The following is a 27964-nucleotide window of genomic DNA, read 5'->3' as shown; positions in this document are numbered from 1 at the left end:
CCTAGCTTAACGTTTCACATCAAGTCCGATACTACTGTTATGCCGCATCCACACGTTGGCCTGAAGTGGGCCGTCCACTAGAAGCGTTTTCGTCCGAACTAGCATCGGCCGAAAACTACCGAACTCGTCCGAACGATCCCCCAACAAAGAAAGGAATAGATGCTCGTCCATTGCAACAGGTTCATACGGCCGTGCACGGCCGTCTCCGGCCGATCAATTTTTCGATCCGAATTGAATGGGTTTTCCGGCTCTGCCCTATTACCATAGGTAAGGAAAGTATTGCTTTCCGAAAAAAATTAAGGTACCCCAATTTCTTAATTTCTATACGTTTCAAGGTCCCCTGAGTCCAAAAAACTGGTTTTTGGGTATTGGTCTGTATGTGTGTGTGTGTGTGTGGTGTGTGTGTGTGTGTGTGTGTGTGTGTTGTGTGTGTGTGTGTGTGTGTGTGTGTGTGTGAGTGTGTGTGTGTGTATGAGTGTATGTGCGTCTATGTACACGATATCTCATCTCCCAATTAACGGAATGACTTGAAATTTAGAACTTAAGGTCCTTACAATTTAAGAATCCGACACGAACAATTTCGATCAAATGGAATTCAAGATGGCGGCTAAAATGGCGAAAATGTTGTCAAAAACAGGGTTTATCGCGGTTTTCTCGAAAACGGCTCCAACGATTATGATTAAATTTATACCTAGAACAGTCATTGATAAGCTCTATCAACTGCCACAAGTCCCGCATATCTGTAAAAATTTCAGGAGCTCAGGCCCATCTATGCAAAGTATGATTTTAGATTCTCAATTATCAGGCTTCAGATACATTTTAAACAAAAAAATTCAAGTGGTAAAGATTCAGCATGAAAATCTCTACAATTTACGTTCAGTAACATTTTCACCTAAAATTGAAAATAAGCTCGAGAAAATAAGATTGTTCAATTGCAAACTATTGGCAACTGTTGATTCTATTAAATAATGATTCACTATGAAGAGATATCAGACTTCGTGTGTCTCCAGCGTTATTGTCCTGTCACCAGCTGACTCAGATCTTTGAATAGTAGACTTGTGATGCGCGGGAACACTAGCGTCGGGTGATCAATTTTCATAACGGCAAGGAAAGTTGTGTGAGTGCGCTACACCAGATTTTTGATTGTGCAGACGTATCGGACATGTGAAACATTGGTTATGCATGATCACTGATCTAACATTGGATGTGATATCATGCATAAGCCGAGAAACAAAATCTGGAAAGAGCCATTGAAACTCGTTGTTACAATGAAGCTGCTTACACTGAACGCAACCAGCAAGTGCACGCGTTCAGTGTGAGTGTTCCTATTGCTCTTTCCAGATTTTGTTTCTCATCTGCAAGCTTGGTCATGCATAACCAAGCGTGTACTTGTACATATACGCATCAAATGTGATCACACCCAAACACTTGTAATTACCAGTAACATTATTATTGTATACTTTGTTATAACTAGTAAATGACATTACTCTTATTCTCAGGCACTTTGAGTTCGTACTGCTGTTTTCATTGCCTTGATGTCTTTCTCTTTGTGGTTACCATATGTAGTGTCTTCGGTTAGCCACTAATGACAGGACATGTGTGCTGAACATGTGTGAACACACATGTTCGTCATACATCAGCTAAAGGCTTCAAACAAACTTGGATTTTTCTTCATTTTTTCTTTGCTGCTTTATTTGAGATTTAATTATTACTTTCCTTGCCCTATTACCATAGGTAAGGAAAGCATTGCTTTCCAAAAAAATTCAAGGTACCCTAATTTCAAGTTTTGTATACGTTTCAAGGTCCCCTGAGTACAAACCCTGAGTACAAAAACTTGATTTTTGGGTGTTGGTCTGTGTGTGTGTGTGTGGTGTGTGTGTGTGTGTGTGTGTGTGTGGTGTGTGTGTGTGTGTGTGTGTGTCTGTGAACACGATAACTCCATTCCTAATTAACCGATTGACTTGAGGTCAACCTGACGGTTTAAACCCGACGCTAGGGGTGATCAATTTTCATAACGGCAAGGAAAGTTGTGTGAGTGCGCTACACCAGATTTTTGATTGTGCAGACGTATCGGACATGTGAAACATTGGTTATGCATGATCACTGATCTAACATTGGATGTGATATCATGCATAAGCCGAGAAACAAAATCTGGAAAGAGCCATTGAAACTCGTTGTTACAATGAAGCTGCTTACACTGAACGCAACCAGCAAGTGCACGCGTTCAGTGTGAGTGTTCCTATTGCTCTTTCCAGATTTTGTTTCTCATCTGCAAGCTTGGTCATGCATAACCAAGCGTGTACTTGTACATATACGCATCAAATGTGATCACACCCAAACACTTGTAATTACCAGTAACATTATTATTGTATACTTTGTTATAACTAGTAAATGACATTACTCTTATTCTCAGGCACTTTGAGTTCGTACTGCTGTTTTCATTGCCTTGATGTCTTTCTCTTTGTGGTTACCATATGTAGTGTCTTCGGTTAGCCACTAATGACAGGACATGTGTGCTGAACATGTGTGAACACACATGTTCGTCATACATCAGCTAAAGGCTTCAAACAAACTTGGATTTTTCTTCATTTTTTCTTTGCTGCTTTATTTGAGATTTAATTATTACTTTCCTTGCCCTATTACCATAGGTAAGGAAAGCATTGCTTTCCAAAAAAATTCAAGGTACCCTAATTTCAAGTTTTGTATACGTTTCAAGGTCCCCTGAGTACAAACCCTGAGTACAAAAACTTGATTTTTGGGTGTTGGTCTGTGTGTGTGTGTGTGTGTGTGTGTGTGTGTGTGGTGTGTGTGTGTGTGTGTGCGTGTGTGGTTTTCTCGAAAACGGTTCTAACGATTTTCTTCAAATTTATACCCTAGATAGCTATTTATAAGCCCTATCAACTGACATGAGTCTCATTTCTGGGAAAATTGCATGAGCTCCGTAATATTATTGAGAAAAATGGCGGATAATTACTAAAGAACCATGTTTTCCACGATTTTCTCAAAAATGACTTGACCGATTTTTTTCAAATTCATACCCTGTGTAATTATATATCAGCTCCCTGATATATAGTTATATATTATCTCCTCCCTGAGAAACTAACAGGGGGTCCACCCCATCCTTGAGAAATTTACTTTGTAACCTCCTTCTCGTGCTTGAGGTAGGTGGGTAGAGCAGTTTATTCAAAAGAACACACGTCGATATTTTATTTGTAGAACAGCTGTTTTGACAACTTTTAAAAAATCCTCAAATTTCATTATTCAAACAAAGGGAAATGTACTCTGAAAACAATAACAATAGTATAATCGTAGTTTTAATAAAATTATTTAGCCGCCAATCGGCATAATGTTATTCCCCTAGATTATCCTCGTTTAAGAATGAGGCTTATAGATCAATGAGCAAGGAAAGTTGTGTGAGTGTACCACACCAGATTTTTTTTGTATTGTTATAATTTGTAATTTTCCAGTGGTAACAATTGTTATGGGTTGGTTTATTTCATGTTAGAAACTGTCGTCAAACAGCTCTTTTTCGTTCAAAGCCTTTTACTGATGACACAGCATGTGCGTTCACACATATTCAACACACTTATCCTGTCGTTAGTGGCCAAGGTGGATAGGTGGTTGTTAGTGACCACCCTTCGAGTACACCTGACCTGAAAGATTGGGAACTAATCACAAAGAAAAATATAAGAACACCAAGTCGATGTAAATGTGGAAACTTGACAGTCCGTGGAATAATAAACTAGATTTTTCATGTGATGTCAATCAAGATGTAAACTGAATAAGATAATTTACGAGCTTTGAGCTACAGCACAGCAATAATAGACTAGTAGTTCTGTGAACAGTAGACCTCGCGCTCAGTGTGTTACATTGACTTGTTGTTATGTTTTCTCAAAAATTAATAATATAATTCATCAATTAAAAATGTCTAGAAAAAATAATACTATGGTCCAGAGCTTTCTGTCCTATATCGTACCGTGACGTGTCGTCCCGGAATGTGAGTGTGAGCGCTGTTATCAGGACAACGTTGATTGAAAGATACATTTTTCAATATGTTCGATGTTTTTGAACGGGTAGTATTATAGTCAACTGTCTACTAATGTTAATGGAAAGATACATTATCAAGATGTTCGATGTTTTTGAACGGGTAGATTATAGTCCACTAGGCAGCTGATTTATGATGAATAATTCTATAGTCTGATTTTTACGGTAATATTGGCGTATGAAGGAGGCTCCTTTTTCCTTTCATATTATCCTTGAAATGCAAAGTTTCCAAAAACCTTGTATGTACGTCGACGCGAAATTTAAAAAGTAAAATAGCTGTCAAATTTCATGAAAATCTATTACCGCGTTTCGCCGTAAATGCGCAACATAAGAACATTTAAACATTAAGAGAAATGCCAAACCGTCGACTCTAATCTTAGACCTCACTTCGCTCGGTCAATTATTATTGACACTCAGACTGTGTCAGACTTTGTGGGAGATATTCGCAATATTCAATTGTAATAGCATATTTATTATACTTTGTGAATACAGATTTATTTAATTCGATTTAGAATTTCCCAGTCTATAGTGAACTATCAATAAATATTATGCTATCTTTGAATCAATAGGCAATTTTCTCCAAGGATAATGGAAATGGACATACATGTGTATTGTAACAGTATTGCAATGTATTTTTGCAGTATTGAGAGCGGAAGAAATTGAATAAAACCGGATAAGGCTATGAAATTAATGTCATAGAACTAACAGAGCAAAAAATTATGAAAGCTATAATCGTACTAACCTTTGTTTTCAGGCCGATTAAGGTTAGATTCGTTGTTAGAAACAGATTCAACGCCAGTGTCAGAGCTACACCCCACATCTCCCAAACTGCTTGCACTGTCAATCATAATTGGAGAAAATGTTAAATCAATTCAATTTAAATGAATAATTGTATTCAAATATTAAAAAACAATTAATGCATCACCCTAATTGATGTGATAATCAATCTAGACTAATAATTATTGCATTCAAATATGTGATAACAAGTAATCAGTTAACAAGCATTTAAATTAAAATTCGTTTTTTGAACCAATTTTAATGACACTTCAGTCAATTTTTTTAATAAAAGTTATTTAAATATAGTACTCACATGTGGAGCGCTTTTGTGGAGAGCTTTTATTCAAAAACTTGACTGTGGTGTCTTCAAAAACAGTTCAAAATCGAATTATTAACTAGCAGTTCGTCATAGTAAGAGAATAGATGAGTATATGGTCGTCCATTGGAACCGTTCACGTCAGTCTAGTTCAGTAGTAGGCTGGTTGCCAATTATTGAATTAACTACTTACTATCATAGTCACCAAAATTTTTCATAAACAATAATTATATTGAGATTTTGAAAACTGGATAAATAAATATCCACTAAATTAGATATTCATTATAAAAATCTTATCTTCAGATCCTATTTGTTAAGCAATCTTTGACCACAGATTCCTTTGAACATCACGACTATGATATCTTTTGTCTCGCATATCCCACAATGGAACATGCTCTTGAGCCAAACTTATCAACTTTTCATTGTCCATAGTTAAAACTTTATGAAACAGAACAAGTTCAAAAAACAAAAACAGACAAGTCTGTGAAACAATTTTGAGGTTAGAATAATGTTGTCTCAGCTCGACTTCGTCCTGATAGAGCCGGAAAATCCTATTCAATTCGGATCGAAAACTTGATCGGCCGGAGACGGCCGTGCACGGACCTGTTGCAATGGACGAGCATCTATAGCTTTCTTTGTTGGGTGATCGTTCGGACGAGTTCGGTAGTTTTCGGCAGATGCTAAATCGGTTCCCAGTGGACTGCCCACCGTACATTCTCACCCGGTCAGAACAGTAATAATAGACAGTAGTCAACAGTAATCGGCTTGAGCTAACTAAAAATCGGCTTGGAACATAAAGTACCTATACCATGGGATATATTCTTGTGATATATTTTCTGTATGGTATCACCATAAATGATACAGTATCACTACAAAATGATACAGTATCACCACACATGATACAGTATCATCTCAACTTGATACACAAAACCATGATTTGATACAAAACTTCCATTTTTTCAATGGATTCTACATTACAAACCATGGGATATATTCTTGTTCTATCTTTTTTCTATGGTATCACCATAAATGATAAAGTATCACATCACTACAAAATGATACAGTATCAACAAAATTTGATACACAGCACCATGATTTGATACAAAACGTTGCAAACTGTGAATGAATTCTACAAACCATAGGATATCTTTTTGTGCTATCTTTTCTGTATATCACCACACATGATACAGTATCAACACAATATGATACACAACACCATAATTTGATACAAAACTTTTCAAACTTTGGATGTATTCAACCCATGAGATATCTTCTTGTGCTATATTTTCTCTACGTTGGAAAATCGTCACTGCTGAAAGTAAGTAAGAAGTAAAGTGAGAAGTGTTTTCACTTCAAAAGTGTTTTCAATTCAAAATTTTGTAACGTGAAGAGAATAGAAATTAATTTAGTTACTGTTAAGCTGCGTTAACAAAATGTTAATAACTTAATCCTTATAGATTCTATTAGATTGAACGGAACTTGACAAACACATATGTTCATCATGTGTATGATAAGTTATGTTCAATCTAATAGAATCTAAAAGGATTAAGTTATTGTTTATAACTTTGGTGTAGACGCAGCAAAATATATATTCTTATTCATAATATCATTTCTTGTTCACGATTTATAAATAAACATTCAGATTGATTCTACCATAGCCCCCTCTAATACAAGGCCCCGGCCTACGATATTGCAACGTCGCAGTGTAGGCCTAGAATCTAATATATGATTGTTGAAAAATATTTTAGAAAATACCAGCTGATCTTTTTCACCAATCATGTATTAGATTCTAGGCCTACGCTGTGACGTTGCAATATCGTAGGCCGGGGCCTTGTATTAGAGGTGGCTATGATTCTACCGTTCACAATGAACACATCATCTCTTTATTACTAGTAACAAGCAACTAATCGAAACTAATATTTACCTAGGAGACGAGACTGGTTCCTCTTTTTTCCTCAGGAAGAATATTTTCTCGGCGGTTGGATTAGGCCATGATAGGATGCCTTTCTTGTCAACACAGCACAGAGACTAGAACAGAAAATACTCAATTTCAAAACATGTTTATCATCAAGAATGATCATTGAATTTTTTAGAGTAGTATTGTGGTAGTAAAAAAGGAAAAATTCAACAGCATGTACAGAGTGGTGCAGAGGAAACAAATCTTCAAAGAGGTACTTTGATTTTTAATTTTTATTAAGGTGGAAAAATAAGATTTTCAATTTTGCCACTAAGGAGGTGCAGGGGAAACGCATGTTTTTCGAACCGTTAGTACTTGGCGACGGGAGGGGGTATTGCCCTGGAACGAATGTTGGCAGACGGCCCATACTATGCCATTTCAGTTGCTATGAGCGTTGGAACGTACAACATCGTGTGTTCGCTATCGAGCAGTTTTTAGAAACAATTAATCTGTAGTCACATTGCAACGCTTTTCCGTCAATATTTTAGAGTTGGGCGTCGAGGTGCAATGCCCGATCGAAATACTGTACTCCGATGGGTTGCAGTGTTTAGGAGTACTACTTCTGAGATGAAAAACAAAAGCACCTGGTCTTTCCCGTTCAGTTCGTACCATAAACCAGTTATAGAATAGACACGGCCCATTGTATATTCATACTGAAAGTCGATGAAGCCAACATCTACTGCCATATCACCATATCGTGACGTCAGCATCGGATAGAAAACTTCTGCAGAGTTTGTTTACATTGATTTCTATTTCAGCGGGAATTTACCATTTTCATAAATAATAATTTACTTCCATCTGAAATAGACACAATCAGCTATGAAAAACAATGTAAACAAACTCTGCAGAAAAGTTTTCTATCCGATGCTGACGTCACGATATGGTGATATGGCAATAGATGTTGGCTTCAGAGGCTAGACTTCCCAGCGAGTCTATTCTATAACTGGTCTAAGGTTCGTACTCCTGAAAATGTAGACCAAGTCAGTGTCGTATAGTCCTGAGACCATGTCGTCTAGTCGATCTTCTACGACTAGTAACAACTGCCGTTCTGACTCGGTCTACATTTTCCGGAGTACGAACTGAACGGGAAAGACCAGGTGGTTTGTTTTTCATCTCAGAACCAGTACTTCTAAAACACTGCAACCCATCGGAGTACAGTACTCCAATCGGGCATTACACCTCGACACCCAACTCTAAATGAGCTATCTGCTTGTTCGTGGATGATGGCAAGTGCGTTGGTGAATAATTGATGAGATGATCAAACGTCCATGCCATCGACAGGATTCGAACCCACGGAACAGGCCGTGCTAGCAAAACCGAAGTTTCTAACGCTTCTTACAACTAGACCAACCAGGCCGGCTCAATTCACTTAAAACTATCAGCATTGGTTTGAATGGGAAGCATTGATCTTATTCACAGAGGTGAAAAAAATGAAAAATGAAAATGAAAAATGAAAAAATTCTTTATTAGGCGGAGTTAGGACTTTTGAGTCCTCTCTACCACTCAAACCTCAGACGTGCGTACAGACGTGAGCGCCACGAACACGCGCATTTCACTTTTCATCAGCTGATGCTATGATTATGTTATCTACAATAAAGATATGTTATCTAAAGGTCTAGAATGGGTTGCCACTTGCCAGTCAATAAAAAAAATCTGGTGTGGCGCACTCACATAATTTTCCTTGCCGTTATGAAAATTGATCACCTGACGCTAGTGTTCCCGCGCATATCAAATCTACTATTCAAAGATCCAAGCCAGCTGGTGACAGGACAATAACGTTGGAGACACACGAAGTCTGCTATCTCTTCATAGTGAATGATTTAATAGAATCAACAGTTGCTAACCGTTTGCAATTGAATAATCACATTTTCTCGAATTCCGAGCTTATTTTTAAATTTTAGGTGAAAATGTTACAAAACATTAATTGTAGAGATTTCCATGCTGAATCTTTTCCACTTGGAATTTTTTGTTTAAATTGTATCAGAAGCCTGATAATTGGGAATCTAAAATCAAAATTTGCATAGATAGGGCGGAGCTACTGGAATTTTTACAGATATGGGACTTGTGACAGTTGATAGAGCTTATCAATGACTTTTCTAGGTATGAATTTGATCAAAATCGTTGGAACCGTTTTCGAGAAAATCGCGAAAACCCCTGTTTTTGACAACATTTTCGCCATTTTAGCCGCCATCTTGAATTGCATTTGATCGAACATGTTCGTGTAGGATCCTTATAGTGTAAGGTCATTAAGTTCCAAATTTCAAGTCATAATTATAACTAATTATTAACAAAATAGTTCATCTCAATTATGAAAATTCATTATGAAATTATTGAGAAATAAAATTTCTTGCTTAATAGAATATAATAATTGATTATTTTAAACGAGAATGATCTGTTAATATTATCTGCATCAATAAACCTACATCAGCTACTGTCTTTAGAAGGCATTGATTGACAAGACAGAGGATCGGCATACGGTAGTTTTTCTTCTATTTTCCTCCACTGCCATTATAACGTGGACCTCACTATAAATCAACACTGTGTTCAACTACTATTTCATAGTTATAGGAGGAAGATAGGAGTAGCTGATACAGGTTTATTGATGTAGGTAATATTATTAAGATAAGATAAGATAAGATTCTTTATTTCGCAACCAATTTACAACAACAGTACAGCGCACAAAACTAAAAAAAGATAGCAAATAAGAATAATAAAACAATACTTAAGACAACTTTTTAACCGAATAAATATGAAATTTGCTGATAATACTAATTGTATTAATTCTCATTATAGGATGATGAAATGTAATCTAGCACAGCTACACTGTTTTACTAAAATACACCATAATTAATGCACGAAAATAAAATACTGCATGCAAAGACCTTGATGACAAGGTCACGTTCGCATTGCAGGAGCATCACTGAACAGAACTAAAGGACAGTTCAAAACAAGCAAAACTTAACTTAATAAATAACTGTTCATTCCAGTTTAAAATAATCAATTATGATTTATTTATTTATTTAGCAAGAAAGAAATATTTTTCTATGATTTCATAATGGATTTTCATAATTAAGATGAAATATTTTGTTAATTAACTAGTTAATTAAATAGTTATAGGAGGAAGATAGGAGAGCAGGGTTGCCGATCCACCGTCTTGTCAATGCCTTCTATAGACAGTAGCTGATACAGGTTTATTGATGTAATATTATTAACTGTTCATTCCAGTTTAAGATAATCAATTATGATTTATTAAGCAAGAAATAAATATTTTTATATGATTTCATAATGGATTTTCATAATTAAGATGAAATATTTTGATAATTAACTATTAATTCTACATTGTTGAAAGACCTGGGCTCCAAGTCAGGGAGTTGCAGCAGACACGTGGCTAGTTTGATGAAATCACGTTTCAGTAGAAATAGTACAACGTCTTTTTCAATAGTCATGTCCCAAAGACTGCACATCTCCGTTTCAAACTCTTCCGACCTTTCAATTTTCTCTATGTTCTGATAACAAGGAAATTGTATACAAAATTGATGAATATTGTGAGAAAATTCATTAAAAATATTTGCATCAAAAGAATTTGTATCAAAACTAGAGCATGAAAAACGGAGAGGTCTTCTTCTTCTTTTTCTTTTCCCCTTCTGCCGCTACAGCGTAGGGGTCCCAGCCTCGGTCCACCTCTTCCGCACCTCCCGGTCCTCAGCCATTCTCCTCATTTCCCTCATGGAACTCCCTCTCTCGCGACCCACACTTTCAAAATAACTCTCCCAATTCATTCTCGTTCTACCTTTCCTTCTTTTTCCCTCTCTCCTGGCCTCCACCACTTGCTTTACGGAGAGGTCTACTGTATCAATTGAGATAGATTACTATAGTGAGGTCCACGTTATAATGGCAGTGGAGAAAAATAGGAGAAAAACGTTGCCGATCCTCTGTCTTGTCAACGCCTTGTTAATATTTTGTTAATTAATTATTAATTCTACATTGTTAAATAAAGTTCTAATTAAGATTAAATATTTTGTTAATTAATTATCAATTCTACATTGTTAAAAGCCGATCTAGCAACAGAGCAAAGCGAGAAAGAGATAGCACTATCCGCTTTGTTGTATGATAGACAATGATAGCAATACAATTGCTAATCTAATACTGTCATTATAACGTGGACCTCACTATAGGAGTGTTAGCAGGTAAAGGTGCGTACAGACTGTCGCTCTGCTCCGCAACCGAACGTCACTCCAGCAGAGCGATTGATGATCGACCGGCGAGCAACAGTGGTTCGACCGGGGAACGCGAGAAGATCTAACATCTTCCGTAACGTTCATGATGGGTGCGTGGGCGGAGCGACTGTGGTTCGATGGTGGTACGAGGGCGGTACGAGGGAGGAGCGTGCTCGGTGCGGGTTGGAAGCACGAATATGTGTACGCAGCTTAAGGTAGCTTACCGTGATAGATCCCAATGCATGCAGTATGTTGGAAGAGCGTGTGAGATTGTTGCCTCGACCCAGCAGCTCGTTGACAAAGTGATGTTTCAGTTCAGCCAGGTCCAGAACAGTCAGCGTACTCCTATCGATCTCGGTCTCATCAAACGGGTCGGCGTCTGGGTCTTTCTGACGTTTCTGCAAAATAAAAATTGCATCAAGATTCGTACAAGATCTTCACAGACACAAACCACTGACTAACGCACTGTTTCTAGGACACTGATCAAATCAATATTTAATAAATAAATAAAAAATTCAATTTTATTGTCAGCCAGCCAAAAAAGCACAAGACAAAGTCACACAAATAGAACATGAAATAGACAGTCTCACATTAAGAGACACATTGTTACTATTACATTGCTATTTACATTACATTTCCAAATATTACAAATAACAAAGACAATATTACAAAATTAAGCAGCTAGTTCATACGTGCTAACAATAAGAATTAAGGTATGCTGATTCTGCTCTTGTAAAATTCACTTAATTTATGAAAAGGATCTTTTGCCAGCCAATCGTGCACCTTTAATTTGAACAGTTTTAGGGGTGTTTGTTGGAGGTGTAGCGGTAACTTATTATACACCTTTTGCCCAACTGCTTCAAAACTGTTTAAAGATTTAGACAATCTTTGGTATTGAATATAGATCTGTCTATTGTTTCTGGTATAACAGAGTGAACAGTATTTCTTAATTGATAACGGTGCAGATTCTCCTTAGTGTATAACAAAACAGAATATATGTACTGATTTATTACTGTCAGATTTTATTATTTATGAATAAAGGCCTACAGAGTTCTAAATAAGGTGATTCCGTGATTATTCGCACGGCTTTTTTTTGTAGCAGGAGAATATCGTTAATGTGCGCTGAATTTCCCCATAGAAGAATACCATAAGACATGAGACTGTGAAAGAAAGAAAAGTATGCTGTCCGTAAATATAATTTTGGTACCGTATTAGCGAGGCTTCTCAGCAGTTAGATCACTCTACACAGCTTAGTGCTTACATAGGTGCTTAGTGCTTACCTAATCTTTAGGCATTACCATAGATAAACAATGGCGTAAGTAGATATCCCATGGTATAGGGCGTCCATGTCGCAACTTTTACTGTTAACTCAAGCAGATTACTGTCGACAACTGTCTATTGTTACTGTTTTGGCCGGGTGAGAGTGTAAGAACGGCACAATGAGAGACTACGAGCGTCACATAGCTTCACGGAAAAGAACTACGAGGACTATCGGCTTGAGATAACAGTAAAAGTTGCGACATAAACGCCTTATGCCATGGGATATCTACTTACGCTATTGTTTATATGTGGCATTACTCTATCTGACACTGATCAAATCGATATTTAATATTTAGGCATTACTCACACTAGGTCACTATAGCGAGGTCCACGTTATAATGGCAGTGGAGGAAGATAGGAGAACAACGTTGCCGATCCTCTGTCTTCTATAGACGAAGCTGATACAGGTATATTGATGTAATATTAACTGTTCATTTTCGTTTAAAAATATCAATTATATTTTATTAAGCAAGAAATTACATTTTTCAATAATTTCATAATGAATTTTCATGATTAAGATAAAATATATTTTTATCAATTCTACATGGTTAAAAGACGATCTGGCAACAGAGCAAATCGAGAAAGAGATAGCGCTATCTGCTTTGTTGAATGATAGACAAGGATAGCAATACCATTGCTAATTAAGGCTGATCGATACACCTTCTTAATTTTATTTAAATTGGATAATCTTTTTCAATATAATTGTTAAGATCATTCATTTTAAGAGTGAGAAAGGTGGCAACTAAAATTTTTAAGTGGTCTAATAAGCGAGTTATGGGTTGTTGAAGTGCTAAACTCTATTTTCTTTCCAGATCATTAACGGTTTAGAATTTGAAAACTTCTATTTAGTATTAGTATTATTTAGTATTAGAAAACTCCATTGGAGTTTTTTAATACATTCAGAATATCATTGGATTTGTTCTGATATGCGTTTTTTCGCAATTAAAATAAAAAATTATCTACGAAATTTATTTTGTAGATAATTTATAAAATTTACAAAAAAATGTTTTTACGAATTTACAAAAAAATGTTATTTTCTATTTATGAACTATATGGGGAATAAAATGTTTTAATTTGGAAAGATACATTTTTTGATTTTTGAAGAGAATTTCTAATAATATAGTCGAAACCGTTTATGATCTGGAAAGAAAACGGAATCTTGAAAGTTAGCACTTCAACAACTCATAACTCGCTTATTAGACCACTTAAAAATTTCAGTTGCCACTAACTTTTTCTCACTCTTATAATGATCTTCAATTATATTGAAAAAGATTATCCAATTTAGATAAAAATAGAAAGGTGTACCAAACAGCCTTGATTAGCAATGGTATTGCTATCCTTGTCTATCATTCAACAAAGCAGATAGCGCTATCTCTTTCTCGCTTTGCTTTGTTTCCAGATCGTCTTTTAACCATGTGGAATTAATAACAATATATTTCATCTTAATCATGGAAATTCATTTTGAAATTATTGAAAAATGTAATTTCTTGCATAATAAAATATGATTGATAATTTTAAACGAGAATGAACAGTTAATATTACATCAATAAAACTGTATCAACTACCGTCTATAGAAGGCATTGACAAGACTTTCGGCAACTCTTTTCTCCTATCTTTCTCCACTGCCATAATAACGTGGACCTCACTATAGCAACATTTGAGCTGTTGTATAAATTAGAATTGGAACCGTTTTGGGGTTTAGCCTGTGGTACTTTCCTAGGAGTTGTGTGATTCTGAATGATTTAATCAATGGATGAAAAGGGCAATATAAAATTAATAGATAAATATTAATTCCTCACCTTGGCAGCATAGTGCGTGTCAGTCTGTAACAGCGCCGAGATGCGAGCGTTGCCGTAAGCCATAAGCAGCAGCCATGTTGATGGGAAGACAAGTGGAAGGAGGGGAAGTGTCACTGCTATGGGCAGTGTTACCAAACCCTCCCACCACCCCCCACTGCCCACAGAGTCCAACAGGTGCAAGTGACGAAGTACGCCTATGCCCACGATGCACACCTGTCGATTTAATTCAAAAACTAAATTATTTCAATACTTTAATATAGTTTAAATATATTTTATTGACAAGGGGAAGGAGGGGAAGTGTGACTGCTATGGGCAGTGTCACCAACCCCTCCCACCACCCACCACTGCCCACAGAGTCCAACAGGTGCAAGTGACGAAGTGCCCACGATGCATACCTGTCGATTTAAATCACAAACTAAATTAAATCATTTCAATACTTGAACAGCTCCTATAATGTAGGTACAGGGTGGTCAAAAATAAATAACTGGGTTTCAACATGTTATAATGTTTACTAGACTACATGAATTATTTGGCTACAATTGTATGAATTACTATAGTGAGGTCCACGTTATAATGACAGTATTTGTTCAACTTTGGTTTTGCTATTCTTGTCTATCATTCAACAAAGCCGGTGGTACTATCCTTTTCTAGGTCCACAACGATGCCAATTATGTTTTTGACGGTGTAGAAATATAATTAATTAATGCAGAGAATCGGCATCGCTATTCTCCTATCTTTATCCACTGCCATTATAAAGTGGACCTCACTATAGGCTACAGAAAACTTACAACCAAGTCATATATCAAATGAAAAAGGAATTCAGTTTTGTATTTTGACATCGGTGCTAATTATTGAGCATTTTTAAGCATTTTTTGTGCCATATCTTGGCAGAAAATATAGGTCCTTTCTTTTTCGTTAAAGCAACTGTAACTGGCATTTCTTATCTTGATACTTTAAACCCTCAACTGACAAAGAATGTACCAGAAAACTTCATCTTACTGGCATAACTGATTGTTCGTAAGGAACTAAATGACAAAGCTTGTTTCCCATGGCCTCCACGGTCACCTGACATAACAGAATTATCTTTGAGAGTTTATTAGGGACCGTGTGTCAACGTCAGTAGACTGTCTACTAACGTTGACCGTGTGTATATGCCTCCACTGCAGCCGACCGTCCCGAATTGAAAAAAATCTGCTGTGGCGCACTCACAAAACTTTCCTTGCCGTTATAAAAATTGATCAACTGACGCTAGTGTTCCCGCGCATATCAAGTCTACTATTCCAAGATCTGAGCAAGCTGGTGACAGGACAATAACGCTGGAGACACACAATGTGTGCTATCTCTTCATAGTGAATGATTTAATAGAATCAACAGTTGCCAACAGTTTGCAATTGAATAATCACATTTTCTCGAATTTCGAGCTTATTTTCAATTTTAGGTGAAAATGTTACAAAACATTAATTGTAGAGATTTTTATGCTCAATCTTTTCAACTTGATTTTTTTTGTTTGTTTATATAGTATCTGAAGCCTGATAATTGGGAATCTAAAATCAAACTTTGCATAGATGAGGTTGAGCTCCTGAAATTTTTACAGATATGGGACTTGTGGCAGTTGATAGAGCTTATCAATGACTATTTCAGATATAAATTTGATCAAAATCGTTGGAGCCGTTTTTGAGAAAATCGCGAAAAACCCTGTTTTTGACAACATTTTCGCCATTGAATTGCATTTGATCGAAATTGTTCGTGTCGGATGTCGGATCCTTATAGGGGAAGGACCTTAAGTTCCAAATTTCAAGTGATTCCGTTAATTGGGAGATGAGATAAAAACCATTTTTTTGGACTCAAGGGACCTTGAAACGTATAGAAATTTAGAAATTGGGGTACCTTAATTTTTTTCGGAAAGCAATACTTTCCTTAACTAAGGTAATAGGGCAAGGAAAGTAAAAAAAGAATTAAAACAGCTGTTTTAGCAATTAAATTCATCAAAATTATTGGAAAGAACTCACATATAGTTTTGACGTGTACCGAGATACGAATGGTACTCATATTAAACACTTGAAGGCTATTATGTAGAACATTTTGAGTTTATTTTTAATTTGATATATGACTCGAGACTGTAATTTTGAAATAATTAATGCTATAACATATTGAAACACCGTCATTCATTTTAAAAAATCTGGTAGGGAAAAATTCTAGAGAAAATCTTAAAATTCAATATGATTATAGTCAGGTTGGCCTATGCCTGTTGTCGCCTCCCTTATCGTATAATATGATTTGTGATTTTTAATGAATTACATAGAAAAATGAATGTATGAATGAAGCCCACCAGGACAGAAAGCAGCATCATGTGCTGAATGCATGAATGAATGAGCCAGATGAATGAATAAATAAACAGAATGAATGCCAATAGCCAAGGCAAAAGGCACAATAATGTGCTGAATTAATTGTACAACCAAAATACGACAGACGCTGTCATGTTAGGTCGGAGGTCGATGATAATTTTGACTAAGTATTGAATGAATAAACTAATAAATTATTGAATGAACAGAATGAATGCAACTGACCAAGACAAAAGGCAGAATCATGTGCTGAATGAATTGAACCACCAGCATCCGACACGCGCTGTGATGGTAGGTCGGAGGTCGTTGGTAATGCTCACTCAGCATTTGTTGCAGATTGGCTGAGAACGGCGTCTCCTGAACTATGTACTCCTTGCTCGCCAGGGGTTGCCGAAGTGAGGGACCACCCTTGCAAGTGCCTGGGGTGCCACTCTGGGAGGAACCGCCCCCTGGAACCGGGGAGTACACTTCGCCCGCCCGCAGTTCTCCGCCTGTGCCTGAGGTGTCCTGAAATTCAATTAAATTTCAAGGATTAAATTAGATCTCATTAAATAAAGTTTCAATAATTGAAAATTGGATATCATAGCACAGAATGGAAAGTCGGCTAGTATCCTGACGCCAAAATCCGCCATCTTGAAAGAAAGTTCAGCATTGCGATAGTAGTAGAGATAGGAATTTCGGATCACTTTACTAATCCGGATCAATCGGTGTCGTTCACTGCCGCGACCCGTTCAAAAGACCCGGATAGCGGAAATTTTCATTTCTAACATGATGGCGCAGTCACGTGACGTGGTCTTGGTGCACTCAAGTCTTGGCGTCATGTAAAATACATTGTTTGGATTGATACTCTCCATTCTATATGTATTCTGTGATCGTAGAATGAAGTTTCAAGAAAGAAATTAGATCCCATTCAATAAAATTGCAAGAATAAATAAGATCACATTCAATAGAATATCAAGAATTAAATTTGTTTCATTTCAACTACAGATATTATGGTTTATGAGATGTAGTGATATTTTATCCATAATGAAACACTGGAATGTTGTCTAGAAATACAGAGTGACACAGAATAACGGAAACTTTTTAAAACGCCATTAAACATTAGTGGGAAGGGCAAAAATGATTTTATTCAAACTAATGTAAAGTTCAAGACTTGTCATTTGAGAATTATTAATAACATCTATCACTTTTTGACAATTACTTCTTCAAGATGGCTTCCTCCTGAACGAATACACTCTTGAAATCCGTGTTGACGATTCCTCATTGATCGCTGCAACATCTGCGTTTCCTGGTCCCATGAGCTGTCCACATGCGATTTTCTGTTTGTTGAGCTATCTCAAATCAAACGTTTTTACAGCTTGACCAATAACTGTGGTTGAATCATAACAGACAATTCAAAATTGAATTAACAATATCCCAGCTAAATAATAATAATATCGTGTGACCTGGCTGTCTCAGGTCTGGTGTCAGAGTTTTCAGGTTGTAACTGATCAATTTCAGGGCCTCTGACATGACCTAACGACTGCTTTTTAGGCAGCCGGGACCAACGGCTTAACGTGTCCATCCGAAACACGGGAGTGGCCCGAGATAAAATATCTTGCCCGGGCTGGGATTCGAACCCGGGCCTTTGGATTACAAAGCCAGCATCTAATCCACTCGACTACGGCCACTCCTAAACCCCAGCTGAATTGTTATTTGCTGAAATAATATTTGAAATAATGAATAATTAATAATATTCAAAATGTATAATTTAATGAGTTCTCATTTTTATTTATTTGAAAATCAGAAAAAATATAGATAGAACAAATTCGCATTCAAAATACACGCCAACAATGTCAACAGATCATTGAGATGGCTGCAAGATAATACGCAAATTATTGAGAGTACGGAAAGTAATACTTTACGCACTAGAGCGGAAAAGTGATTCTTTGCGTTCTGTAATCAGTGCAGGAATGGTCACTTTTCAAGGTAACTGTAGGAAAACATAATTCCCAGGAACTCTAATTAGTCTATTCTAATTCGGTCCGGCAGATCGATCATGAATAATCCCATTCGAAATTATGATAATCATATTTTCACTGTGCACTAATATTGAAAATCATGTTTTTGGACTCAGGGGACCTTGAAACGTATAGAAAACTTGAAATTAGGGTACCTTAATTTTTTTTTTTGGAAAGCAATACTTTCCTTACCTATGGTAATAGGGCAAGGAAAGTAATAAGTAAGAATGCAGCATTTAGGTGTGTTCCGAACTGACCACAATAACAGGCGCACAGTGGCCGGGCGCCGCTTGTCCAGGTCTGATTAGCACGAGGTCTCCCTCCACTAGCAGGGCCCAGGGCAGGTTGACGAGTGCTCCATCCCTGTAGGTCCACTGCAGGGTGATGCAAGGGGAGTAGGGTGAACACACATGAGGGTAGTTGTCTGGTAGCCAGTGACAGGTGGACGCTGCGTCTGCAGGGAGAGACAAAGAAAAATATAAGTTTTTAGTTAGTTTTAGAAAGTTTTCCATATTGGTTTTTCGTTCAATAATGATTATTAATTCATTAGCATTTGAATAATTGCAACATCTCAGTAATTTTCATCTGTTGACTGGCTGGCCGCTATATGGCTTCATATGAAATGAGCGCTGCTATCCGGAGATTTTCAGTTTGGTGTAAGGGTAAGCATTCCTGACCGGCAATAAGGAGATACTGGGTTTGATTCCCGGGCTGACAAATAATTTTTGAATAGTAGCGCTCATCGAATTTCCATCTAGCTGTTCACCCTGAATATGGTATAACTTACAATACAATAGTGCCGTTTTTCTAGGATGTATGTGGAAATTCTAGAGGGAGAATTAATGTAACTCGGAAAATATTCTGTTTTCGGGTCAATAATGAGATGTTACATGTACCATTTTTTATTTTTATGTAAATACAAAATACTTATACGTGTGAAGAAACTTATGCATTGGAATTATGTAACCGTCAAAGATGAAATAAGAAATCTCAGATTGGAATGAGAGGAACAATGTGGAAATGGGAATACAGTTGAACCTCTATATAACAAAGTCGATTATCTCGAGAAAAAATTCGCTGCCGAGAGGTATTCGTTATTGAGAGGTTCTGTCAAGAAAACTGCCACGATCCTATGGATCTTATAATATCGTATCACGGCAGTGAATAAATGAATATGGTACATGAAACATATCATCGCGAACGATGGTAGGTAGTACCTATTAGGCCAATATTAATATAGAAATTTGAAAATTCATGCTGCCGATAAAAAACATTTTTTTTTTAATATTTGTAGAACATAATAAGTAAGTAAACTCACCAATTTATTTCCAGAAAACTTGATTTGTACTATTAGTAGAGTTTAATCAAAGTACATAATTCTGTAGCAATATTTTTCAACTTTTTACACTACTATTAGATGGAACGCAAAATACGGTTATTTTCTCAATATCTTCACTATAATAACTCAAATTTCCTATTTTTTTGTTTTATATTTGAAAAGAGAGTAATATCGGTTGAATTTTGCATTTGAATAAAACATCATTTTTGATAAATGACTCACATTTATTCAAACAGTCGGACATGTCTGGTACACTATTTTTCAGTTTTAATCCTTGCCTGATTAAAAGCCTCTAGAACTTCTTGATCTGACGAATTCTTCTCCTCAGGTTCGTCACAGTCATCATCATCATCATAGTCAGTTCAAAGAATTGTAATGTGTGACAAAAGCAAGAATGGGAAAAAAGTCCAGTCGTTTACCTGCCTGGTCTACAATAATGAACCCATCGACAAAGACAAAAGATTGATTGATTGAGTACTTTATTTATGTAGATTACAATATATACTGGCTTATACACTTATATACAATAGCTTACAATACAGCAAAATTATAGATGAATTTACATAATATAGACTAAGAAAATAATTATTGAACTGTATATGATATGAAAAAGCAATTTGTAATATAATAACTATAGATAATAATTATATTGTTATGCATCTACATAAATTGGCGGAGCTTTGGACATATCAATGTCCATTCTTCGGAAAGAATATTAAAAATATCCTCCCCACTAACTCTCTACCAAATGAGAGAGAAGAATGGCGAAATTCGTTGTCTAAAATTAGAAGATTTCATTAAGTGGAGGTTCGACTGTATTTTGAATGTATTCCTATTTAAATGAATTGGCAATTGAAAAACTAAGGGATATTGGGGACGAGAAAATAAGAAATTATAATTCAAGAACAGAATATGAAGCGTCATGAAAATTGGTCATTGGTTTGTGAGAGACTGTTCAACTAGAACATTTTATTAATTTATTGAATTTTCACAAAATAAGAATGCGGAGATTGGAAGAAAGTAACTTGTACTATTTCTCTCCCAAATTCTGATGCCATAAACATTATAAGCTTCTCTCATCCTACTAACCTTCTTTATAGTCTTCGGGGTGATTTGCAGCATTTATTTAGGATTTTCGTTAAATAATAATTATATATTAATTAGCATTTGAATAAATGCATTCTCTATTTAATTCCATCTGTAAACTGGTTGGCCGCTATGGCTTCGTATAAAATGAGCGCTGCTATCCAGAGATTGTCAGTTTGGTGTAAGGGTAAGCATTCCTGACTGGCAATTGGGAGGTACCGGGTTCGATTCCCGGGCTGGCCACTAATTTTTGGATAGTAGTTCTCATCGAATTTCCATCCAGCTGTTAACCCTTTTGTCAATGTCTGCAGTAGCAGAAGTCTTCGGGGTGATTTGCAGCATTTATTTAGGATTTTCGTTAAATAATAATTATATTACTAACCTTCAATATACTTGATTAGTTCGTTGACCCTCTGCGAAACCTCTATAGTACAAAGATAGCGATCCCACAGCACGAAACCAAAGGTGAATGCAACCAGTAACAGAATCGCCACACCTTGAAGTCCCAAGTAATGAAACCTGCAAAAATGAGTAGAAATTGAATTGAAAACTCAAATAATTTAAATAAATATGTATTTGAAATCCCTGCTGATTTTGTAAATGTGTGAATAAATATATAGAATTTGATTGTGTTCAACATCTCTGTTGATACATTTCATGTATTTTGGTGGATAAATTGAAATTGTGAAAAATAATGCACATCGCCAATTTTGAAGCATCACATTTGAATCTATGTACATAGAATCATTATAAAAATTTGATATTTTCAAATCAAGGAAGTCTGCAAGTGTAGTAAAAAATTTAGTATTATAATAATCATCGTATTTGTAGTATAAAACAAGTTTATACTTTATTTATACTAGAATAGGGCATCTACAAACTGGGCGCTCAGCGGCCGGCTGCCAGAATTAGACCCTTGGAAAATGTGGGAAATTTATCATGGAAAATGTAGTCATAGAGAAAATATAGCATAAGGAGAAATTTCCATGGTGTAAGTAGTTTTTGTTCTAAACTTCAAGCCGATTTCGTTAACTCAAGCCGATTACTGTCTACTACTGTCTATCATTACTGTTTTGGCCGGGTGAAAGCTTAAGAACGGCACAGTATGAGAGAATACCAGCTTCACATAGCTTCACGGAGAATAACAACTAGGACTATCGCCATGAGCATGAAAAAGGATAGCATAAGAGATAGGGCGTTTGTGTTCCAATGTTTAATGTTAACTCAAGCTGATAGACCAAGTAGTTGTTTTTCTTGGAGCTATGTGATGCTGGCAGTCTCTCATACTGTGCCGTTCTTACACTCTCACCCCAACAAAACAGTAATAATAGACAGTAGTAGACAGTAATCGGCTTGAGGTAACAAGAAATCGGCTTGAAACTTGGAAAATAAACTGTACCATGTGATGACTTCTTGTGCTATATTTTTTTCTCTATGGTATCACCATAAATGATACAGTATCACTACACATGATACAGTATCAGTACAAAATGATACAGTATCACCACACATGATACAGTATCATCACAATACGATACAAATCACTAGAAATCGGCTTGAAATTTGGAACATAAACTACCTATTCCATGTGATGTCTTCTTATGCTATCTTTTTTCTATGATGTAGATCAAACTCGATTTATTAAAATAACTATATTATTTTTCATCCAGTGACCTTTTGTGAAAGGGGTATAAATAGATTTGTCAAATCGCTACCATTTTTTTGTTATTTCCAAATTATCTTTTTAAAATGTATAAATTCAGGGCTACTTTCTTGTATAGGTATATAGAATTTTTATATTGTATATATTGTATTTTTATTCGATTATTTTATTAATTTCAAAGGGTACTATAATTTTATTTTATATTTAATCAAACTATATTGATTTTTCAATGACCGAGATATTTTTCAAACTTTTAATGGAGGTCAAAAAAATTTTGTTTCTATTTTCTGTTTTTACCTGGAATTCTCACTTTCGATTAACGATACTACGATCATCAAAAGTGCTTCAAGGATTAGAATAGATAAGGAAGTCCAGCAGAGTAAAGAGTCGTTGCTTGAGTGATGGAGGACATTCCAGATAAATGAAAACTTAGAACACCTGCGAATAAAAGTAATTATAATTATTATAAATAGCAGACAAATTCATACATAAGATAATACCAGAGTTGCATTGATAATTGTTATTTATTTATTATTAATAAATATATTTTTTTTTTATTCTTTATTGATTCATAAAATAAGTACATAATCATCAAAATGATAGGGAGAGAAAAAAATAAAGTAACCTTGCGCTATTCCTCTCCCAAATTTAGATAAGGTTACACATAGTCCGAAAGGTTGAGTCTTGTAGTTGTTCACTTCACAAAATTTTCAGTCCTTAATAATTTTCACAAAGTAGATTTTTAAATTTAGATGCTTCAACACCAAACATAGAAGAAATATTTCAAATCATCATCACTAACATAGGAAATATTCACATATTAAAGAAAGAAGATTAGGCCTATATATTTTTCATCTATTACCGACATTTTGCATACGATTGAAACAGCTTCTCGGTAAATTATATCGGTAAAAAGATTGAGTAGCCTAACTCATCTGTAAATATACTTGATAACCTTTCGATAAAATATTTCCACCATTCAACCATTGACAGAGTTAAACCATTACACTATCATAATAGGTGACTACAGAGCTTTGTAAACATGATAAAGGACTATGAGAGTTGAGAGAATTATGCGGTAAACAAAGATAAGTTGTTATCAATGCAGATCCATGCTTTCACAAGCAAAGGTTGGCTGGTTTCAACAATTAGCCCACTATGAGAGGATGAACTTGCAGCTTTCACTTAAAATGTGGAATTTCAACATAGATCTACTCAACTATTATTGACAATTTGAAATTTCTAAAAATGAATTTGGTACCAAACTAATCTGCCTTTGTAAACTAAAAAATTGCAGAGCCGGGTTTTTTTTACCAAGCTACCGATACAATCTTACAACTTTGTTAGTAAGATTAATGTGTTGAAAATAAAATATTCTTACCTTCTCCTGGTTTCTTCATGCTCATTCAGTATTTTTGAAATTCCACTGCTTAGTTTTAGCAGGGCCTCTTGTGTTGAGAGACCTTTATTTTCTTTGTCTTTATCATCATTTTTTCTTGGACCCATCCTATTGAAGTTTGACTTGACCAAACTAAAAAAACATACAAGAATAGTATACAAAAATATATACATAAAGACAATATTTTATGGTAACCTGTAGAATAGACGCTAGAAAAGGATATACTTCATATGTCAACCTAAATAAATAGCAGGCATAAATCGTACATGGAATATAAATAATGGCTTGATAATGACATTAGTAGCCGAAACATGTCGTGACAAAATAGTTTAAAAGGATACTCAGATTTATATTTTTATTTATATTAAAAGTGGCCATAAAGAAAACAGAAAATTGTACATAGAAATACTTAATAAAACAATTCAATGAGGAAATGATCATGCAGGGACATGTGCAAAAATTTGATTTCAAAATACAAACAATCCTGAACAAACAACGTAGCGTCCCTCTACTACGTCGAAATTGCAATCAAAACAACCCTCTCAACAAGTTACTGCTAGAAAATAACAAATACTAGCAGAGCTTATTCATTTTTACTGAATAAATAGTATTAACTAAGTTAAAATAAACAGAAAAATACCTTCAATTGACGGTAAATTTGAAAACTGTCCAACGTACGAATGCTATGTGCTAGCTCATCACGGTTCCATTTTGAAATTTGTCCTGTAGAGGCATCATGAAGGTGGAAGGTCTTCTACAAAAGAAAAAGAATGTATTTTGTATACAAAACCTCCACTGTCAGAGAAGCACTGGGGTTCTCAGAAAAATTCTGTATTCAAATGCTGAGGATGATGATGATGGTCAATCTAGCAGAAGATAATAGGCAAGGTTTTGGTCAGCTGTACAACAGCTGCTGTGCTGAAGCCTTCTTGATCACATGTTTGGAGAAACGGCAACGAAAACATAACCTAAAAATATTTAAACCAATAAACACAACTTAGATTTGTTACAAATTGCGTCAACTCATAAAATGTGTTATAGTTTTTGTAGTTATTACTATCAAGCTTTTTATAAGAACTTCTAGAATTTAATCAGAGCAAGAATTTGACGAAATTTTATGAAGCAAGCCACTGACAATGTCAACAAACACTGTATCACCTAGAAAGTAAGTAGATTTCTTTCGTTTTTCTTGCATTATATTTTTCACAATTAGACTATATTCCTCATTATTTTAAATAATCGAGAGAATATGTATTATGTGGGACAAGCTAAGTTCATAAGCACAGTATAAAATAAGTAGGGTAACGTATGCTGAGAGAAACGATGTTAAAAATTAAATGTACAGATAAATCGCGACGAGATAACTTCTGAATTACATTGAGTAACAAGCAGTCAATAGATCAGTCAATAGATAGTTGAGCTGTCTGGCCATCCACTTTGCAATATGACCATTTGTGGATGCTCGGCTGGCCACTCGTCTTCGTTTGGCTGGCCTTTGCTCGACAAACATCGGAGCACTAGTAAGCAAAGGCGAGTGATGTCAAGCAAAGGCCAGTGAAGGTGAGCGTTGGAAACCAAAGGCCAATGTAGGCGAGCTATGGCAAGTATAGGCCAGTAAAGGCAAGCGATGGCAAGTAAAGGTCAGTGTAGGCAAACCACCAAAGGTCGAGAGCTGGCAAACCACCCATCTACACTCTCTCGCTCGTCGTCATTTGCACGCATTGGACGAGAGTGTGGATGAGGCATTAGTTCAATGACAAGCATTAGTGGTACAGTATGAGCAACACTAGACCAGTTTTATTCTTGGTTTTTTAATGTGCTAGTAGATTGTTTCACTAGTATTGTTTTCCATAGATTTTCTACTTGTATTCATCAACCACGCTACTAGTTTCTTTTGGCACAAAGGCCCTAGCTATCATTATAAACAATGATAACACATAGCCTTCATATCGTACGTATAGCAACCTGTAATATTAGTATACATATATTAACAATTCTATCTGTAAAATATTGTAAACATGACTTCAAAACCTATATGTTTCGTCCTAAACCTTCAGGTAACGTCACTGTTGGCTGGCCACAAGCGGTCACTCTTCCGTAGTGTGTTCCGAGCACCTGTTACTTACCTCAATGGATAGATTGAACTCAAACATTGAATAATTTATTCTATTATTCTTCTTACAACTTCTTTTCAGCGAAACGAACAATGAAGGAGGAGGTGACGAAAAGGAAATAGATGAAGGAGGAGGAGGAGAAGGAGAAGACGAAAAGGAAATGGATGATGGAGAAGGAGAAGTAAAAAGCCAGGTGCAAAATGTATCGACCGATTACTGCAACCCTCAGTTACCCGAAGACATTACTGAGGATGTCGGTGATAAGTTGAGAGGAGATGCAATTGGTGACACTCTGTATAGCGAACGATTTGTGTTACTTGTTCTCATGAAACTTATCAAGGTAAGATTCATACTTCATTAAAGGAATTATAATTCACGTTAAGCCGTCGGCCCGGTTGCCTAAAAAGCATTCGTTAGGTCATGTCAGAGGCCCTGAAATTGATCAGTTGCGACCTGAAAACTCTGACATCAGACCTGAGCCAGCCAGGTCACTCGATATTATTATTATTTTAATGATTAAATAGTAAATGTTAATAATTATTGAGATGAAACATCTTGTTGGTTAGTTATATTTCTACTTTGTTAAAAGACGATCAGGCAACGTTGTGGAGCTAGAAAATGATAGCGAAATCTGCTTTGTCAATTGATAGGCAAAGATAGCAACATCAATTTCAATCAAATACAGCCATTATAAAGTGGACCTCACTCAAGTATCTATTTCAATAATATCTCATTCACCACTCTACTACAAATACAGGTAGGCTACTGTGAAATGATTTCAATAGTGAGGTCCACGTTATAATGGCAGTGTTTGATTAGCAATGGTATTGCTATCCTTGTCTATCATTCAACAAAGCGGATAACGCTATCTCTTTCACGCTTTGCTCTGTTGCCAGATCGGCTTTTAACAATGTAGAATTGATAATTAATAATTGATTTAATATTTCATCTTGATTATGTAAATTAATTGTGAAATTATTAAAGAATATAAGTTATTGCTTAGTAAAATATAATTGATTATTTTAGACGAGAATGAACAGTTAATGTTACATCAAAAAACCTGTATCAGCTACCGTCTGTAGAAGGTATTGACAAAAGAGAGGTTCGGCAACGTTGTTCTCCTATCTTCCTCCACTGCCATTATAACGTGGACCTAACTATAGTAATCTATCTCAATTGATACAGTAGACCTCTCCGTTTTCTATGCTCAAATTTTGATAAAAATTCTTTTGATGCAAATATTTTTAATGAATGTCCTCACAAAATACATTCATTTTATATAACCTAAAATTTTATTGTTTCCAGAACATAGAGAAAGTTGAATGGTCGGAAGAATTTGAAACAGAGATGTGCAGTTTGTGGGACATGACTATTGAAAAAGACGTTGTACTTTTTCTACTGAAGCATGATTTCATCAAACTAGCCACGTGTCTGCTGCAACTCCCCGACTTGGAGCCTAGATTTTTGGTGAGTATACTTACTTGAATACTTGTAGTCGTTGCCAAGGACTGGGATCTCCAGATAGGCAGTGTCAAAAAACAAACTTTTGTCACATACATTTAGAAAACTGGATGGCTATTCATGTTGTGGA

At 35.8% G+C, this 27964-nt stretch overlaps 2 protein-coding genes across 3 annotated transcripts in view; one reads left to right on the top strand and one right to left on the bottom strand.

Annotated features, from left to right (window-relative positions):
* LOC111044166 (transmembrane protein 94) overlaps nucleotides 1-25132 on the bottom strand; it is a 99819-nt gene extending 74687 nt beyond the window's left edge. The window contains 10 exon segments of the mRNA XM_039435021.1: nucleotides 4787-4881; nucleotides 7062-7165; nucleotides 11536-11709; nucleotides 14431-14643; nucleotides 16998-17279; nucleotides 19030-19226; nucleotides 21580-21716; nucleotides 23158-23298; nucleotides 24242-24391; nucleotides 24900-25132. Coding sequence (XP_039290955.1) covers nucleotides 4787-4881; nucleotides 7062-7165; nucleotides 11536-11709; nucleotides 14431-14643; nucleotides 16998-17279; nucleotides 19030-19226; nucleotides 21580-21716; nucleotides 23158-23298; nucleotides 24242-24366 — 1468 coding nt within the window. The 5' untranslated portion in view covers nucleotides 24367-24391; nucleotides 24900-25132.
* Nucleotides 25133-25201: 69 nt separating this feature from the next.
* Nucleotides 25202-27964, top strand: part of LOC111044172 (protein saal1) — a 34315-nt gene continuing 31552 nt past the window's right edge. The window contains exons 1-3 of one of the 2 annotated variants that reach the window (XM_039435020.1): nucleotides 25202-25424; nucleotides 26455-26713; nucleotides 27679-27840. In XM_039435020.1, coding sequence (XP_039290954.1) covers nucleotides 25396-25424; nucleotides 26455-26713; nucleotides 27679-27840 — 450 coding nt within the window. In that variant the 5' untranslated portion in view covers nucleotides 25202-25395. The remainder of the gene's footprint in view (nucleotides 25425-26454; nucleotides 26714-27678; nucleotides 27841-27964) is intronic. The other variant, XM_039435019.1, reaches the window with a different exon arrangement.

This window comes from Nilaparvata lugens, chromosome 8 (assembly GCF_014356525.2).
Source record: "Nilaparvata lugens isolate BPH chromosome 8, ASM1435652v1, whole genome shotgun sequence".
In the NCBI taxonomy this organism is placed as follows: Eukaryota; Metazoa; Arthropoda; class Insecta; order Hemiptera; family Delphacidae; genus Nilaparvata; species Nilaparvata lugens.
The sequence above is the reverse complement of the archived record's forward strand: the minus strand, read 5'-3'. Positions and strand labels throughout refer to the sequence as shown.